This window comes from Corylus avellana, chromosome 8 (assembly GCF_965113065.1).
Source record: "Corylus avellana chromosome 8, dhCorAvel1.hap1.2, whole genome shotgun sequence".
NCBI classification, from domain to species: domain Eukaryota; kingdom Viridiplantae; phylum Streptophyta; class Magnoliopsida; order Fagales; family Betulaceae; genus Corylus; species Corylus avellana.
This window is the reverse complement of record NC_142497.1, coordinates 15,376,075-15,392,698: the sequence shown is the minus strand read 5'-3', so window position 1 is coordinate 15,392,698 and position 16,624 is coordinate 15,376,075. Positions and strand designations below refer to the sequence as shown.

General features: G+C 38.1%; 1 protein-coding gene across 2 annotated transcripts; it reads right to left on the bottom strand.

The window, feature by feature from the left end:
* Positions 1-6,061: 6,061 nt before the first annotated feature.
* ARF10 (auxin response factor 10) lies at positions 6,062-10,101 on the bottom strand. 2 transcript variants are annotated; one of them, XM_059575214.2, is made up of 5 exons: positions 9,525-10,101; positions 8,161-9,421; positions 6,724-7,628; positions 6,489-6,554; positions 6,062-6,316 (listed from the first exon to the last, which is right to left on the bottom strand). In XM_059575214.2, the coding sequence occupies exons 2-5, from the start codon at positions 9,241-9,243 to the stop codon at positions 6,235-6,237; spliced, it is 2,136 nt and encodes a 711-aa protein (XP_059431197.2). In that variant the 5' UTR covers positions 9,244-9,421; positions 9,525-10,101; the 3' UTR covers positions 6,062-6,234. The 2 variants fall into 2 exon arrangements, with proteins under 2 accessions (XP_059431197.2, XP_059431196.2); XM_059575213.2 differs by having other exon boundaries at positions 9,530-10,101.
* Between the last annotated feature and the right edge of the window lie 6,523 nt (positions 10,102-16,624).

The following is a 16,624-nucleotide window of genomic DNA, read 5'->3' as shown; positions in this document are numbered from 1 at the left end:
CATGTTGCGTTCAGGGATGAAGCTTCTTCTCTTCTGGATCACTAGCTTGATTTGTGGATCTTCATCCAACCAGTGGGAGATTACTTCGGTGCTAATACCTGGCATGTCACTGTGAGTCCATGTGAAGATCTCCTTGTGTTTTTTGAGGACTTGGATGAGCTCTTTCTAATGTTCTCCCGTCAAGTGTTGGCCAATATGGACCACGTGGTCAGGGTTGTCATCGATTTGAATTTGGGAGAGCGTTTCTGCTGGTTCAGCTTGTAGAAGTTCCTGTTCGTTTTGTACATTCACAGTATCGATAGTCATGGTTGTTTTAGCCTGCGGATCCTTCAAGGACATCAGGTAGCATCGCCAAGCAGAATGTTGATCACCACGCACTTCTCCCACCTCTGCTTCCATTGTGAACTTCATCTTTAGGTGGACGGGATAGGCTTCATTGTGTTGAGCGTGGTTATACCCAGAATAGCGTTGTAGGCCGAAGGGCAATTTACTACCAAAAATGAAACCATAACTGTCATTTGACAATGGGGCATATTTGTTGTTACCTAGAGGTCGATGGTTTTCGACTAGACAGCCCTTATGTCCAGCAAAACTGATCAAGGGGGAAGTTAGAGGTTGGAACTTTTTCCTGCTAAACGGCATTAGGTCATATGCTGTAGCATATAGTATGTTTGAGGAGCTGCCATTATCTATCAACACCCAATGGATGGTATAGTTGGCTAGAGCTAGGGTGACCACGAGTGGATCGTCGTGGGGGTGCTAAACGCCGTGCACATCTTCTTCGTTGAAGGTGATGTCGGAGATTTTCCCCTGTTGATTGAGCTTTGGGGCTTTCGCTAGGCAGTCCACGATATACACTTCCATGGCTCGAAGTTGCTCGGTGTAGGCCTTCCTTATAGCATTTGTAGGACTGCCTCTAGCGAAACCTTATGAAATTGTTCGAATTTCTCATCTCGCAACAAGTTGGGCATGTTGCTCTTCTTGATGGTCCGCCCTTTGGTTCGGGGGTTGATGTGTAACAAGGTGTCTGTCTTGCTCCCTTCTCTCTTTGGACAACCTATCGATTAGCCTTTTTAGTTGGTAGCAATCTTCTATGTCGTGCCCTTTGTCTTAGTGGTATTCGCATTACTTGTCGAATCTTCTTCCCCCAGGGGTGATTGGATGGGGTTTGGCCAGCGGAAACCAGGGTCATTGCGTACCTATATTAACAAGTTAGCTGCTACTCCTGGCATAGTTAATTGATGCTGGAGGTGTTGAGTAGGTGTGTGCGCTGGATATGCTTTGAAGCAGTTGTCCATCTGGCAAGACCGCACGTCCTTCTCCGGTCTTCGGCTCTCCTTCCTTCTTTTTGGGGGTTTCTTTGTTCGGGTTTGTTCTACAAAAGCCTTTATGGTTTCTTCGGCATTATAAATTTTTCGACTCTTGCCATGAGCTCTTCCAAATTTCTTGGTGGATCGCGGGCGACGTTGGCCATAAACGGACTATGAGGCCATATTCCTCCCATTAGGGCGGAGAGGACCACTCTTTTGCCTGGGTCATCGACCGTGGGTTTCTCTCGGTTAAATCGAGCCATGTAGCTTTTCAATGACTTATTGAACTCCTACTTCATTGTTAGCAAATATGTTGTCGGCCTGCGTCGCCGGCGAATTCCATTGAATTGGGAAAGAAAGTTCTTACCGAGTTCAGCGAAGGTTCCTATGGATCACGGTTGCAGACTGCTGAACCAATGTTTGGCCACTCCCTTGAGGGTAAGGGGGAATGCTTGGCAAAGGATCGCGTTGCACGAGGCTTGTAATGCCATGTGAGCTCTATATGTTTCAAGATGGTTCACCGGGTCTCGGCTTCCATCGTAGCGATCCATGTGTGGCAATTTGAACTTGTTAGGCAAATCAGCCTCCGCTACCTTCTTGGTGAATGGCAGGTTAGTCTCCAAGAAATCGCCACCGCCCGCAGTGTGGGAGCCATTTAATTGATAGGCTAGGTTGTCCAACTTGGCTTGGAACTGTGCCTGGAAAGGGTCCATACGAGTATGAATTGAGCCGTCCTCTGTTGTTGCGGGCGGCTTCTTAGGTCCGTTGAATGTTTCAGGCTATGGTTCGAGATCTGTCGAGTCCTTCTCCTGGTGCCAGTTCTCGAAACTCCTCTGCAGTAGTAACTCCAGTGTTTCCAATATATGCTCATTCTGGAACTCCAATGTTCCTAGACGCTTGCTGGTTGGCAACTGCAGCTCGAAGACAAGGGATGCAGTTGGAGTTTCCTCAGTTTTGAGATTTCCAGTTTCATGTTGATTGGTGTTCTTTGGTTGGAGAGGGGGAACATTGGTCATGTTGATTGTATCTTCGGTCTGGCCTTGAAATCTTGTAGCTACCATTCGTGACCTTTGTCTTGTTTGAACTTTGGATCGTGTAAATGATCCTTGTTCCCACAAATGGCGCCAACTATTGAGACAGTTATCAACCCTCGTAGCAACTGGATTCCAAAGCCTGCTAAGAGCAAAAATGGATCAGTAGTGGAAGGCCACGAAGTGAGGGGTGTGGTGGCCGTTCCACCTCCAATGCCTAAGTTAGAATGTAAGTAAAAATGATAGTAGATAATGAAGTGAGAGTAGTTGAGTATAGAATTCACCGTGTCTGGTGTTATGATAGGCTCCTACTTTTATAGAAGCTGCAAGTGGGTAAATCCTTGTGGGACTCTTACTTGACTTCTTTGATCTTTGGGAGTGGTTTTAACCGATAAATATCCTTTAAGATAATCTTGAAGAGATTGCATGGAGAGAGTATCATGTATCTGGACTCATTTTGATGAGATCTGATGTGTTATCCCATATCCAATTTGTTGGGGATAGTTGGGCTTCCTTGATTTACTAGATACATACGATATCGTAGCCAACCACCTGGTTTGGCGCGGATTGTGCTGCAGTGTGTGCGCGCTAGACACTTACACGAGGCTTTGCAACGTGGATCCTTTGCAGGTAGTGGACTGGATTTTCCACACGTAGTGGCCCCTTTTATTTGAACCTTAGGTGATATTTTGTATATATATATAAAGATGATTAGTAACAGGGGGATGGATTAGTACGTATATTAATCTCTTATATCGTTGCCTATATTCATAGTGGCCATCCTTTAGCTTCCCTTTGTAACCAATTTCCTTCGTATTGGCAAAGATTCCGACCATATACGTATCCTCATCGAAACATCATCATCGTTTCAGTGTCTCCGAAAATAATGTTGTCTGAGATCTCTATCTCTGCTAATTGGTTGTACACCTGGATGTTGTTTTCTTCATGCAACTCATTGCTAATGAGAATGAGTTGATTAGACTCTCTGAAATGAGGTGCAACTTGTGTCCATTCAACAACATATTTTGGTGCTTGCTTTCTTTTTACACCATTTTAATGGAACTCTCACGTAAGCATTTTCCACTTGTAGCTGGGGGCCTGGGGCCACCATCAAACAATCTCTCTCTCTACTAAGAATTTTGTATATATAAACTGATTTCTAATTCCTAACTTTGTTTATGCCCTTTTCCCTCTTGCCCTTCTTCGTGTTTCTTTTCACTTTTTTGCCCTCTCCGGTACCCCGGACAGGATTTGCTAGAGGGCTCTTTATGAGGCCCATTTGAGTGAAAGTATCGTTGTTCGTACACTTGCTCGCTGTGGGCTCTATAAAGGCTGTCTTACAATTGTCTGTCCAAATTACAAGCCATATGGAGAAGCAATTGCGCTAAATCTCAATCCAACTTTTAAGGGCCTTCTATTCTCACTTTCTTTCACTCTAGTTCTTCAAATAAAATAAAAATATAAGAAACATTTGACGATTTTTCATACGAGCCTAAAAAAAAAAAAAATTAAAAAAAATGTTTTTCAATCATTTTTAGGGTTGCAAGCAAACAACCAAAATATAATTTCTCATAATTTGCAAAATGAAAGAGAAGATGATGAAACATGAATTATGCATAACAGTGGTAACACCTCCAAAACCAATTAAGATCCTCTTCATTTTCATTTGAACCGGATAATATTCAGTTAATTATAATTTAGGAGTATTTTTATCTTTTTAAAAACTGAAAAGATAAAAATACTCCTTCATTATAACTAATTAGATATTATTCAGTTCATTTGAATTGTAAATGATCATGTTTCCTCCGCAACAACCGCATTTAATATTTTAAAACTAAAAGTGTTAAATTAATTGCTTTTAAATCCTGGTGAGATATGACTTGTTTGTTTGCATTTTTGGCAAGCAAAACCAGGAAAAGAGGGAAGTTGGAGAGATATTAAAACCAAGGACGGAAGGCCCGGCCACCAAAACGGCGATTCAATTGGGAGACCGCACGTGATGAATGTGGATTTGACTATTTTCGCTCTCTTCTCAACCCTTTGTCTGTCGTTGCCATGGGTCCCACCCCCATGTGTGTGTTGGTTGCTTTCTTTCTTTCGGGATTAATAATGAAAGGTTTGCCTACCGTTGTCTCCGTGTCTACAAAATTCAAACGGACCGGAGATCGGGGCTGATCAGACCCTGCTTTGCCGTCAAACTACCCATGAACGGAGGCCATGTTCTCTGGAATTTCAGATCCCAAAGCCCTCAAGAGCCTCCAAGTGGTCCTTAAATTATTGATAACAACATAACCGTACAATTATCTTAAATTATAAACAGAAATAATAATGCACAATTATTGGGTGTTTGGTTTTAAAAGCAACAAATTATTGAGCTCTTGGTTTGTCATTTTGGAGGAATAGGCATTTATGTTAGAGAATCATTTGGTTAAACTGTTGTCCTGGTTCTGAATTATCAATTATTTTAAACTTCCTAAAAATGTTTTTCGTATTTTCGAGTATTTGATACGATGAAAATTAATAGTCAACAAAAAATATTTTTGGTTTCATCAAAAAAACTTTTTTTTTTTTAACTTTTGAAAACCATAAATCATTTTTTGATTTTGAGCATTTCATTCTTAAATCGACAGACCCAATCGAGATATTGTCAAGACTTGTCAGAACTTTACTTGGCCATTGTCGAGACCCACCAGGACTCGCCGGAACACAAACGGAGCCTCGTCGAAACAAACAAAACTTTAATTTAGTCGTATTTCGAACAAATTCACTCTCGAACAAAATAAGGAGTCTTCTTTCCCCTTTTTCCCGTCTCTCGCTTTGAATAATAATAATAACAATAAAAGAAAAATCCTCGTTAGCTTTTTTAGAAATTTTTAAAAGCACAAGTCAATGTCCAGGGTTTGGTGACACACTACCTCCTATAGAGATTCAAGAATTATACACCTTAAAGTCGTTCCAAACACAAACAGTTGAGGATGACTTCTCAACTCCCTCGTTTTCATATTAATTCTAGTTGGTTAAAGGACAAGAGGCAAATAAAAGTCTTTCTGTTTTTTTGTTTTTTGTTTTAGAAATTCTGGCATTAGGAGGCAAAAGATTGGGACTCCAATAATGGAGCATGTGAGCATTAGGTGGATCATTGATATCAAACAACAGCAAAGGCCAACTCAAGCAAGTCAAAGAGGAGCAGACAAATGCAGAAATCCAAAACCCTACTTTTTCTTTTGAATTGACTAGTTTCTGTGGGTGACAAATTAACCAAAGCTCAAGGCAGAGAGGCCCTTAACTGCTCTCCCATGAAGTCAAAACCTAGTGATATATTTTCAAAACTATAAATGTAATCTTCTGTCAATAATCAAAACTGGGGTTCACGCCACTAATATCAAGCAGTTGATTTTTTAAGATTGCAATCCATCTTGCTGTCCCAAATCCAGATAATTAAGGAACAATGTATGTCATTGCATGTATTAAATCTGGATCGTTGAAAAAACTAGAGTATCTAAGCCAAATCCAACACCCAAAAGCACTCTAACTGGAGAAATCTGTTATAGGGAGCTCAAGAAAGGAGAATGTTCATTTATATGACTCAGCAGCCAGCCAAAGGGATGCTAAGATGTGCTTCAAATAATTTTTCATGCTATAGCCTCCAACAAGCATTTAATTTGGACAAAATAAGAATTCAAAAAAAAAACTTCCTTAAAGATGGATTCAGGGCAGACAGAGACATAAAAAGTTTACCATAACATTAAGCAACATATTAAAAGTAAATGTATAGGCACAAACCGAAAAACACACCAAGAAATAACCATAAATAGAAGATGGAGTTTCATTTCCTGTTTCTCCCAACTAAATTTAATGAACAAAGTAAGCACCATGTCTCGAATTCTGAACTACTAGGCAAATATGCTCAAGGGACCTGTCTTGTTTGATGCATCTAGTCCATTTTCAGCATTCCTCATCCCTGTAAGCCACGTCCTGAAGAACAACATTAAAACATCACATCCTGAATCTGCAGTATACAGTTATATATATACCATGGTAGGAAGTTAATCTTAAATTTCCCAAAAGACTTTTTCTAAATGAGAAGGGTCAGATTGGAAATAAAGATTTAGACATTCGAAACTGCAACATCAATGTTATCTCTTACCTTCCAATATTGTTGCTGCCAGAATCAGTTAGAATAGTGATCCTTTTTGCTGTTCTCATAAAATCACTGCAATTCCAACAGAGGGAAAATGAGAAGATCCAAAAATTATATACTGATAAAGTGAAATGCATGAAAAAATGTGTATTAAGATGTCATGGAGGTTTCAAAAGTAATACATCTGCAAGGCCATAAGACGACAACAATAAACATAAGAAAATTAAGGAAAAAAGATTACCTGAATGGTTCATCTCCAGTTTTCTTGACAGCACCTGTTGCATCTCGGTAGAGCACATGGCTAAGCATATCTGGTCTTTCTATTCCAAACATGTTGGCGAGCCTCCTGTACAGCTCTTCATAAGAACCAAGAACCAAGAGATCAAGTGTGCGCCCCACATCCTCTGACTCCATGAATACCTTGCAGTGACCAGTGTCCAGGCCAAGTTCTGTGGTTTGGAAACCCTGGAGCCATGGAAATCCAGCACTTGATGACTTTTCTGGAGAAACTTTCGGCTCAAGCTTGGATACTGAAACGTCAGCAAGAAACTTTACTTTGTCTTGGTTCCCATCTGCTGAACTTTTCCTGCTAGGAACTTGTGAGACTGTGTCACTAGAACAGCTTCGAGAGATCTGCTGATCAGTAAGTATTGGTTGACCGAAGAGCAAAAACTGGTGTCTTTTCACATTATCAGATTTTTCCAAATTTTGACTAGAATTTCCTATGGTTAGCAGGCAGGATAAATTTTCATTTTTGTTTGTATTGCCTGTCATGATGCCATTGCAGGTTTTTGAATGTATATTGAACCGCTGGAAATTGGATGGAAACAGCCCTGACTGCAGTTTGCTGTTAAATTGGAGATCTGATAAAGAAATTCCAAATTGAGCATGCCTGGCTCCCTGTATGCCTGCAGGAGTGTTGTCAGATAGACAACACAAGGGGCTGCTTGGCCCAAGGGGGTTGCCTGAAACTGATGGCATTGGAAATTGACCATCAAGGGGAAGATCTGTCTGTTGAATGAGGCGCAACTTCTTGCTTGCCGGTGAGAAGGGCGAGAGGTGGACAGGGACGTTTGATACCAATTCAACCAACCATGGGCTGACACGCTTCACATTTTGTAGCAAATCCGGCTCATCCCATGTCACCTGAAATGTTGTTTGCAAATTACATGTAAGAAAAACATGATGCTACAAGGTCGATAAATTGAGCTTAATTAGGCTCTGTATAACATGCTTGATATTTATCTTAAAATTCAAGTAAATGCTGATGTGAACAAATTACATTATGTCAAGAGAGAACTCTGCTTGTTAATGCTTTTTACAGGTGCTTAAGAGTGTTTTCATGTGACATAAAGGTGGCCTAAAAAGGTCAGATACAATCTGGTCACCTCCATAGCATGGTACTGCAAATAATCAATCCATAAACCTGACCTAACTCCTAAGTTTCAAGAGACCTCAGATTCTAGAGTAACACAAACTAATACAAGGCGTATGCATAACACATGCTATCAGAGAATATCCAAAGTACATAAATGCAATTCACCCCTACCCAAAAAACCATTATCTGAAACGACACCTGAAAATTTTAACAAAACATTTCAAAGAAAAAATATATTCAGCAGCCAACATATTCCAGATTATTGCACAACGGTATAAGAATAACAGAGGAGTACAACACCTGAAGAAGCCGCCATGGCGAATTAGGCCAGCGCAGGGGATCAGCAACATGAACAGAAGCTATGGTTCCCATGAACCAGCTTATCCGGGAAGAATCCTCCGTTTCAAATGCCATCTTAAACCTCAATCCAGAGCACCACTGAATCCTCATTGCAGCATTCACAGCCGAGGCCTTAACACAAAACTCTGGCGTGCTCGCCCTCGGATAATAAACAACCTCAAATGGCTGCCCGCTACCGGCCAGAGCTGCAGCTTCAATAACCGATTCAGGCCTCACCTTTCCCTTTCCTCTCAAATTGCCACCAGGGCTTGAATTCCCATAACCATTTCTCATTAATTTGTTCTCCTCCTCCCTCAACAGAGTCGAATATCCACTATACGGCGAATCAGAATGGCAGGGACCGGGGTTCCACCCAGATGTGGACTCTGGTGCAAAGCCAATTCCTCGCTTGGCTCGTCGAATACCGACACAAAGATCACCATTTTCAGCTCTCATGAACACAATAGAATCTCCAGCAACCAGCTTCTTGTGGTTCACGAATGTGCTCCACCCAGTCGTCAACAAATGCCGGCGCGGCGTACCTCTATATATATGCCTGAATTTCCAAACCTCGCCGTGAACATCCTTAGCAATCACTGTCTGAACCGGCGGATCCGCCGTGTAATCCAGCCGCGGAAAAATCGTCTCCGCACAGTACCTCGGAACTGAGAAACCTCCACCGTTGTTGGCGTCAGATTGAGTCAATGTCTTGGCAAACGAAGCGGGTTTTTCTGGATGCTCAGACTCATTAGCTTCCACAACCCTATCATCATCAAAACCAAACCCAGCTCCCACCGGAAACAATCTAATCTTTGCAAAAACCTCATCGGTTTCAGAATCAGCCAAGAAACTCACTACTCCAACTCGGCAAGGAACGAGAGCAGGAATTCTGGATAAGACCGTGAAATCGACCGGCGCATGGGCGTGCTCGGCATGACCCTGAGGGAAATAGAATACCTTGGAATTAACCATAGGCATCTGGACCATGCCTCCGGCGCAAGCGTGCCATAGCTGAGGATCCAAGCTCTTCTCCGCATCCTTCATTTCTCGGATGCAAATTTTTCAGAGACCAAAATCAGCTATCAAACAGTACTTTTATTATTACTATTTATTGTAATAATAATATATATATAATTTTTTTTTAGTTTTTTTTAATGTCAAATCGATAAAGACGTGTACTTCAAAGCGCCCAGAGAAGCTTCAGTCTCTCTCAGTAAATGCTCTGCGCAACCAAACGAAAGACCCAAAAAACAAGTCAGACATGCATAACAACTGAATAAAGTGAACCACTTCATTAAATTCAAGGGCTAGAAATTAAATTTCACCTTACCTTTCTTCGTTACACCCAAACGAAGCATTAAGCTCAAAACATGCGTCCAGAAATACCTTCAGTTCGCCGTCGTCCCAAATCAACGAAGAAGAAAACAAATTTCTGGGCAGGAAAGTTTTTACCCAAATTACCAGAAAAACCTTCTGAATTTTACAGTTTGATGCCTAACATTTCTTTGTTTCCGATCAATTTCACCGCTAAAAATGCAGATTGTAGGAAATGAACAGCTTTGAAACAAGTTCTGACAAATCTTCAACTGCTGCACCTACACTACACTAATTACTTTCTCTCTCTCAGCAAGTACAACTCCAGAGTTTTGTTTGATTCCACTGAAAATCTGCAGAATTTTGATTCAGTGAGTTTGCTCACAGGAAACACAATCATGAGTTTGCTCACGGGAAACAAAACCATCGATCTCTCTACCCTCCAAAACAAATTGCGTATTTCTTTCGGATCTCAAGAAAAAGAGTCACAGTACTCTGTCACTCCGAAACAGAAACGAATCTGAAATCAACAAAATAATAATTAATTTGGAAACAAATTTATTGCGGGTTGAAATTATACTTGGGCTGTCGATAAAAATATCGCGCTTTTCTTCATGCACGAAGACGGAGCTGTTTTAACTTGTAATTAGTGCTGCTCTGAAATCAGAGCAGCAGCCACAAACTAACCCTGGTTATCTTTTCCCTTTCCCATTGTCAGATAAGTTAACCATGGGTTAGGTTTTCATCAAATCGATAGCAGAACACGCGGCTCGGAGAAAGATTACGTGCGTGGGAGTAGTCCTGACGTGGAGTGGCGTCAGGTCCGCTGTGGCCTGACGAGCGTCCTATTAAGGATCTGCGAGAGTCCTAGGCTCCTAGTCGTAAGCCCTTTTTGGGGATCTATTATTGCAATATAGGAAGGTAAGATGGTCTCTTTAATTTTGTAGAGACTATTTTGTCCTCTTGCTTTGCTTAACCTGTTTTTCTCTATTTTAAAAATCCTTTTGGTTTTGGGGCGGATGGTAACTAACTACCCTACGCTACGGTGATGGTTTAAGAGCATTGTTAGCTGCTTCATCAAAATTATATTTTAATTATAATTTGATTAAAAGAATTGTAAGTGAATAGACTCGCTCACCGTCACCAATTGAATAAAAAATAGTTTCTCTTCTCCTTTTTCTTTTCGGTCTCTTTCTTGTTCTTTAATAGTTAAAGAAATAATAAACAAATATTTTTAAAAAATAAATAAAATAGTGAAATTGAAGTATTAAAATGGAAAAAAAAATATACTTTTAAGTTTTAATTATTTTGATGAGTAAAATTTAGTTAAGTTGTTAATAATATTTATAGGGATGATAGGTATCCAACTCTTTTGCCCAACTTAATTCCAACTTTGCCTTATTTCTTTTATTTAACAAAAAAAAAAAAAAACTAAATAGCAAATGAAAAAATTGTGTGAAGAAATAATATCTATTTTTGGTCTTTCTTTTATTTGGTATTTTTTAAAAAAATAAAAAATAGTATTTTCTTCATAATAATGTCATTTAAAAAAAAATTGCATTATTATGAAGAAAAAAAATATCATTTTTATTTTTTAAAAAAATACCAAATAAAAGAAAGACCAAAAGTAAATATTATTCCTTCACACATTTTTTTCATTTGCTATTTAGTTTTTTTTTTTTTTAAATGAAAAAAAATAAGATTAAACTTAAGTTGAACAAAAGAGTTGGAACTCTTATCATTTTCCTTTTGTGGAAGGGGTGAATAATAGTGGCGCCCATGGTTTTGGGGAGGTGATATTAGTACCACTCAATTTTAATTATCAAGTTTACTGTTGGGTTAAGATGATTATCATAAATAGTAAATTTTACATCAATCCCATGTCGTTTGTTATTCAATTCAATACTCATTTTTTTACTATTTTCATAAATACTACAGTAACTATAATTTTAACATTTTGTAGATAAAGTTGTGTAATTTCGTATTTGTGTTGATATTTAGCAAGTATGATTGACATTTGACACGTAGGGGTGAGTTTAGCAAAATATAAAATGATAGTATGATAAGTTGTTAGAGCCCGTTTATTTCGGTGTAAAATAATTTTAGAAAAAAATGTTTATTTATTTATTATTTATTATTTTTGAGTGATTGACACGACCTATAATATTATTCAACTTAAAAATGATTTTAGCTTTTCATGAGGTGTAAATTGATATACAAGCTATTTTTCATCGCTCTCTCACACTCTTGGATAGACAATTGTAAGAGGGTCTTTTATGGGGCCTACATGCTCGAACTCAACCAAGTTTCGAGTTGCTCGAACACTTGCTAAGAAAGATAGACTCCACAAGAATCATCTCACAATTGCATGCCCAAATTATAAATAATATGGGCAGACAATTGCATTGGATTTCAATTCCACTCCTAAAAGCCTTCCATTCTCGCACACTATTTTTTTCTACAGCTCAATTTCATCGTCTCCTTTCCTCGTAGCAGTACCTTAGATTATGAAAATATATGAACATGTTTAGTCAATATATGTAGTGACCCAAATAATTAATTAAGCTTACGTAGCTTAGTTAGAGGATTAATTTGGACTTTGGGCCACTAGAGACAATTAGAAGAGCATTTTGGGAATTTCGGACTGTCTGACTGGACGTACGCTAGGTTGCCGGACATTCGCTCTTGTCTGAAGTAGAGGACGAATGTTAGGATTGTTGGACGTACGCTCCTATTTTTTGTGCAAACGTACGCATGGGGACCACCGTACGTAGGCTGACAATAGTATGCCGTACTTTTTAAATAGTACTGGACAAACGCCTCTATAGTACTGGATGTCCGCTACTTTTCAGAAAAGTTGGTGAGCGCCTCCAGGTTTTCTCCTCTATAAATACTAACCCTACCCTTGCCCTTTTCTCATTCAAACTCGCCCCCAGGCGTCTTGAAACCCTTTTGTGAGTGTGTTTTTGTGAGATTGTGTGTTTTGTGAAGAATGAGAGGTATTTTCTTAAATGTTGCTTCTAGGAAGTAACCCTCTGCGCTTAACTTTTCTTTCTAAGTCGTTATGCTCTTTTAATCCTTTCTATAGTAGCTTAGACGTTGGTTTGAAACTTTAGACATGTTATACCATTGATCTTGTTTAGAGTTGGGCTAGCATTCCATTGTGTTTTCTATTGCATGGAGACCTTGTTTGGAGATAGGAGGTCTTATAAATCCATTTAGATGGGTTTTGAAGCAATTTGGGAGGATAGGTCGACGTTTGAAACAAACAAGGTTCTACCTGAAACTTTTTGGGCTGATGTATGGTTAGAAACATTTAAGGAGAAACGACGTTTTGACCAAGTTGTCCCATAGCCTCTGTTTTCATGTTCTAAGTTCGTTTTAGTTGGATTTAAAACTAATGATAGGTCTTTTTTTCAGTATTCGAGGTTATGGAGCCTCAAGAAAATTTTACAGAAGAACCTTACGACCCAGGTAAGTACAAACTCACATGAATGGTTGTTGTTACTTTTCCTGCATTGCATGTCTATTTTATATATATCAAACATGCATATTTTGCAACTCTCATGAAATACATTTTAGAATTACTGTGAACTCTCTTTTGCGAAAACGTATGTTGATTAATAAGATAATAATGAGACTTGTAAAACTATGCATGTAAAAGACTGATAAGATTAATTGCATCGTATGACATGGTACATCGGTACGTGTGAGATAACGGCCATAGGCTTACTATACAGGTTAACTTTATGGTCAAATGTGTGTGTGGGCTTTGGATCCAATGGTTTCGTGATCAATGCGCAGCCATTTCCTAATGGATGGTTACTATAGGACGGACGTCATTAGTGGTGTGGGCCACCCGATGTCAGACTCGGTCGTGCCACTAATGTTATGTACGGTAGCGTGCAATATCCGGGGCACTGGTGTTGTACTACAGGTCCCTTGGGACAGCGTCAACCTGCTGAGAAGGGGTAATATTTCGGGTAAACCATACGGTTGAACTATTACTATTACTCATGACTATAAGCATATATTATATTTATATCACATCAATGATAAACTGTCATCTCATAATATTGCATGTGCTTTATAAACAACTGAGTTCACCATTTAATGATGGGTACGTCATGTACATTTATACTCACTAAGTCGTCGGACTTACCCTTATATTATTTTCATTTTTTCTTTATATGTACAACTATGTTGTTATAGATAGTTTAGAAGAAAATGGATACCACGAAGCATCCGGTTATTTTGGAGGATTCGGGAGATGCTTAAGGACTTATTACAAGCTTAGGCGGGTACTCATGATAACAAGTACTTTTGAATTATGCTGTAGACTTAGAGCTTTTATGCATGCTTGCATATTAAGGTGTATCATAGATCCCTTGTAAAGATGATCACTTGTATAATGTAATTTCAGCTACTTTGATGTTACTTGGTAGACGCTCTGGTCATAATGATTAACATTTATAGAATCTTTTGTTTTCGCTGTTTAGTATCTCTGTTTTCGAGGAATAGAGATCCCTGAGTCTAGTTCCGCGAGGAATAAGGCTGGGAGACGAACTGTGGAATTAATTACCAGTTAATTAATTTCCGCGGCATTACAATATATGTATACTTTAATTAAACATAATTTTTAGGTTGATTTTTTTATTTTTTTATTTTTTTTAGGTTTTACATTAATATTTTTATATTGTGAATAAAAGTTAAATGAAAATATAAAAAAATATTTGTTAATTTTCAGTACAAGGCAAACGTTCAAACATATTTTCAGCTGAAATAATTTTTTTGAACAATAATTTAAGCTAAAAATATTTTTCCAACAAAAAAACATTTTATACCGGAACAAACAAGAAATAAGAAAAAGGGAAAATCAAAATTAGTCCTTGTGGTTTACCTGATTTACAATTAGACTCCTGTGGTATCAAAATGAACTCAAAGGTCATTGAGGTATGCCAAAAAAATTATTTAGTTTCTACAGTCAAATTCCGTCCACTAATTTAACATATTCCGTTAGTGTGACACTAACATAAATAGAATAAGTATCACAATTTTATTGGTTCTACGTTTCACACTATTAGAATCTGTTAAGTCAGTGAATAGAATTTGATTGTAGAGACTAAATTATTTTTTTAGCATACTTGAGGGAATTTTGAGTTCATTTTAAATTTTTGATACCACATTGAATTAATTGCAAATCAGGTAAACCTCTTACACTGATTATGCATTTTTCCCTCATAAAAACATACCTGTGATATATAAAACTAACCTTTAGAGAATTAAAAAATATATATAAATAAATAAAAGAAAACCATACTTGACTCACTGGGAAACATAAACATCGATTAAAACGGATCGATCATAGAATTGAATAGGCCAAAATTTTAAACAAAATAGAATAAAATATCTGATATATATATATATATATATATATATATATATATATATATGAGATTCCTTAATCCAAGATATGGATAATTTGTTGAAGCTTTCCAAAAATACACTATTTTAATATAGAAGGCTAAAGTAAAGTGAAAGCAAAAACATTTTATTGTTCATAGGCTGAATAAGAAGAAACATAGCATGTACCTGTCAACATTATGGAAGTATAATTATAGATAATCTCAGAAATTCAAAGCAGCAAGCAATTGTAGCTAATTTTCTCAAACTGCCCGACAACCCCCATAACGAAGAAGCTGAAAACTTTTGTAACATAAAACATCAAGCCAAATTGATCAATTGAAAAAGATTTTTTTTTGATAATCAGGAAAAACACTCAGAAAAGGTTGAAATTGGTTGGTTAAGAATCAACATTGGGACCGACATACAACGTCGGGCCAATTTGGACATGAGCTAACATGTCCATTTAATGCGACCAACATAAATGTAGGTGGCTTTTGGCTTTTCAGCCATTCTTATCCTATGCCCGAAACTATACCTTTCAATCAAATTAAGGTGCCCCTTGCCGTCCCATAGCCAGGCCAAAGAACCCCAGGCACAGGGTCTTAGATGGTGGTCTTGTTGGGTGGGTACGTTGTCTTTTGCTTTTAGGTGGTCCATCAAATTTTTATTATTTTTTAACCAAACGAATCTCTCAATAATAATAATAATAATAAAAGGAATTGGCGGCTATTGTCTATTGTCCTACAGAATTGGATATTATCCCCATTTGGCTTTATAGAGATTTCATTATGTGGGAACTTAACTACTAAAGAGATGTTGGCAATGAAATTAATCCCGTCGTTTTTTCTTCTTCTTCTCCTAAATACATCATTAATGTTGGGGATGTAAAACGAGAGTTATTCGATATACTTTACTCCAAGCGAATTCCTCGCAGGTTGGATTCGTTGCTTGTCTTATTACCTGCGTTTTCAATGCACGATCTCATGAACTAGAGCTCTTTTTGGTCACCTAGGAGCCTACTATAGTCTGTTTATAATTTTCACACTTCAAGTTCTAAGGATATTGACAATAGCCCTAGAGATTAAGGATGTAGAGAAATAGAGCCATGATTTTTTCTTTGATCTTGATTTGGGTTCTAACTCTACTAACCAATGTGGATGCTCCATTACATTGGGCACCATATCCATGAATTGTCTCCACCGGATCTCTTATCCATCATCTCCTCATACTGAAAATGAAGTATCATGAGCTTATGGCTCAAAACAATGCTCGACATTATAACATGTAATATGTTCAATGATTATATCAAAAACAAAAATGACATAATCGCCATAAAATAAAGGTGTGCTTCAAACAATCTACCGCAGACACTCCTGTCAATTCATTTAGACTTGACTGTTTTCCTAGACATGCTCTGTTAGACCGTATTAGTCATCGTCCAAGATAACATGCTAAAGCAATGGCATCAAGTATCCACTTCATGATATAGTTTCAGGTTGAAAGGGCATAGGATGGTCAGTGTCAACTGGCAAGTGGAACACATCCTGATATCCTTAACATTTTGCAATGTTTAATTTTATGTGCATTTGCTCGTTTATTTTTTAAATACTTGCTGATTATTCAATCTTAAGTGATAAAGCTCCCTTGACATCTTGCAAGGAAGTTAAAAACAGCTAACACCTTTCTTCTTTCATTGAATGCAGTG

What these genes read in the sequence shown, in the direction of transcription:
- ARF10 (XM_059575214.2), bottom strand. Translation starts at nt 9,243, where the DNA reads ATGAAGGATGCGGAGAAGAGCTTGGATCCTCAGCTATGGCACGCTTGC. An exon ending in CGCCATGGCGGCTTCTTCAG is followed by an intron (nt 7,629 to 8,160) that starts GTGTTGTACTCC and finishes ACAACATTTCAG; the next exon opens with GTGACATGGGATGAGCCGGA. An exon ending in GGCAGCAACAATATTGGAAG is followed by an intron (nt 6,317 to 6,488) that starts GTAAGAGATAAC and finishes GTTGTTCTTCAG; the next exon opens with GACGTGGCTTACAGGGATGA.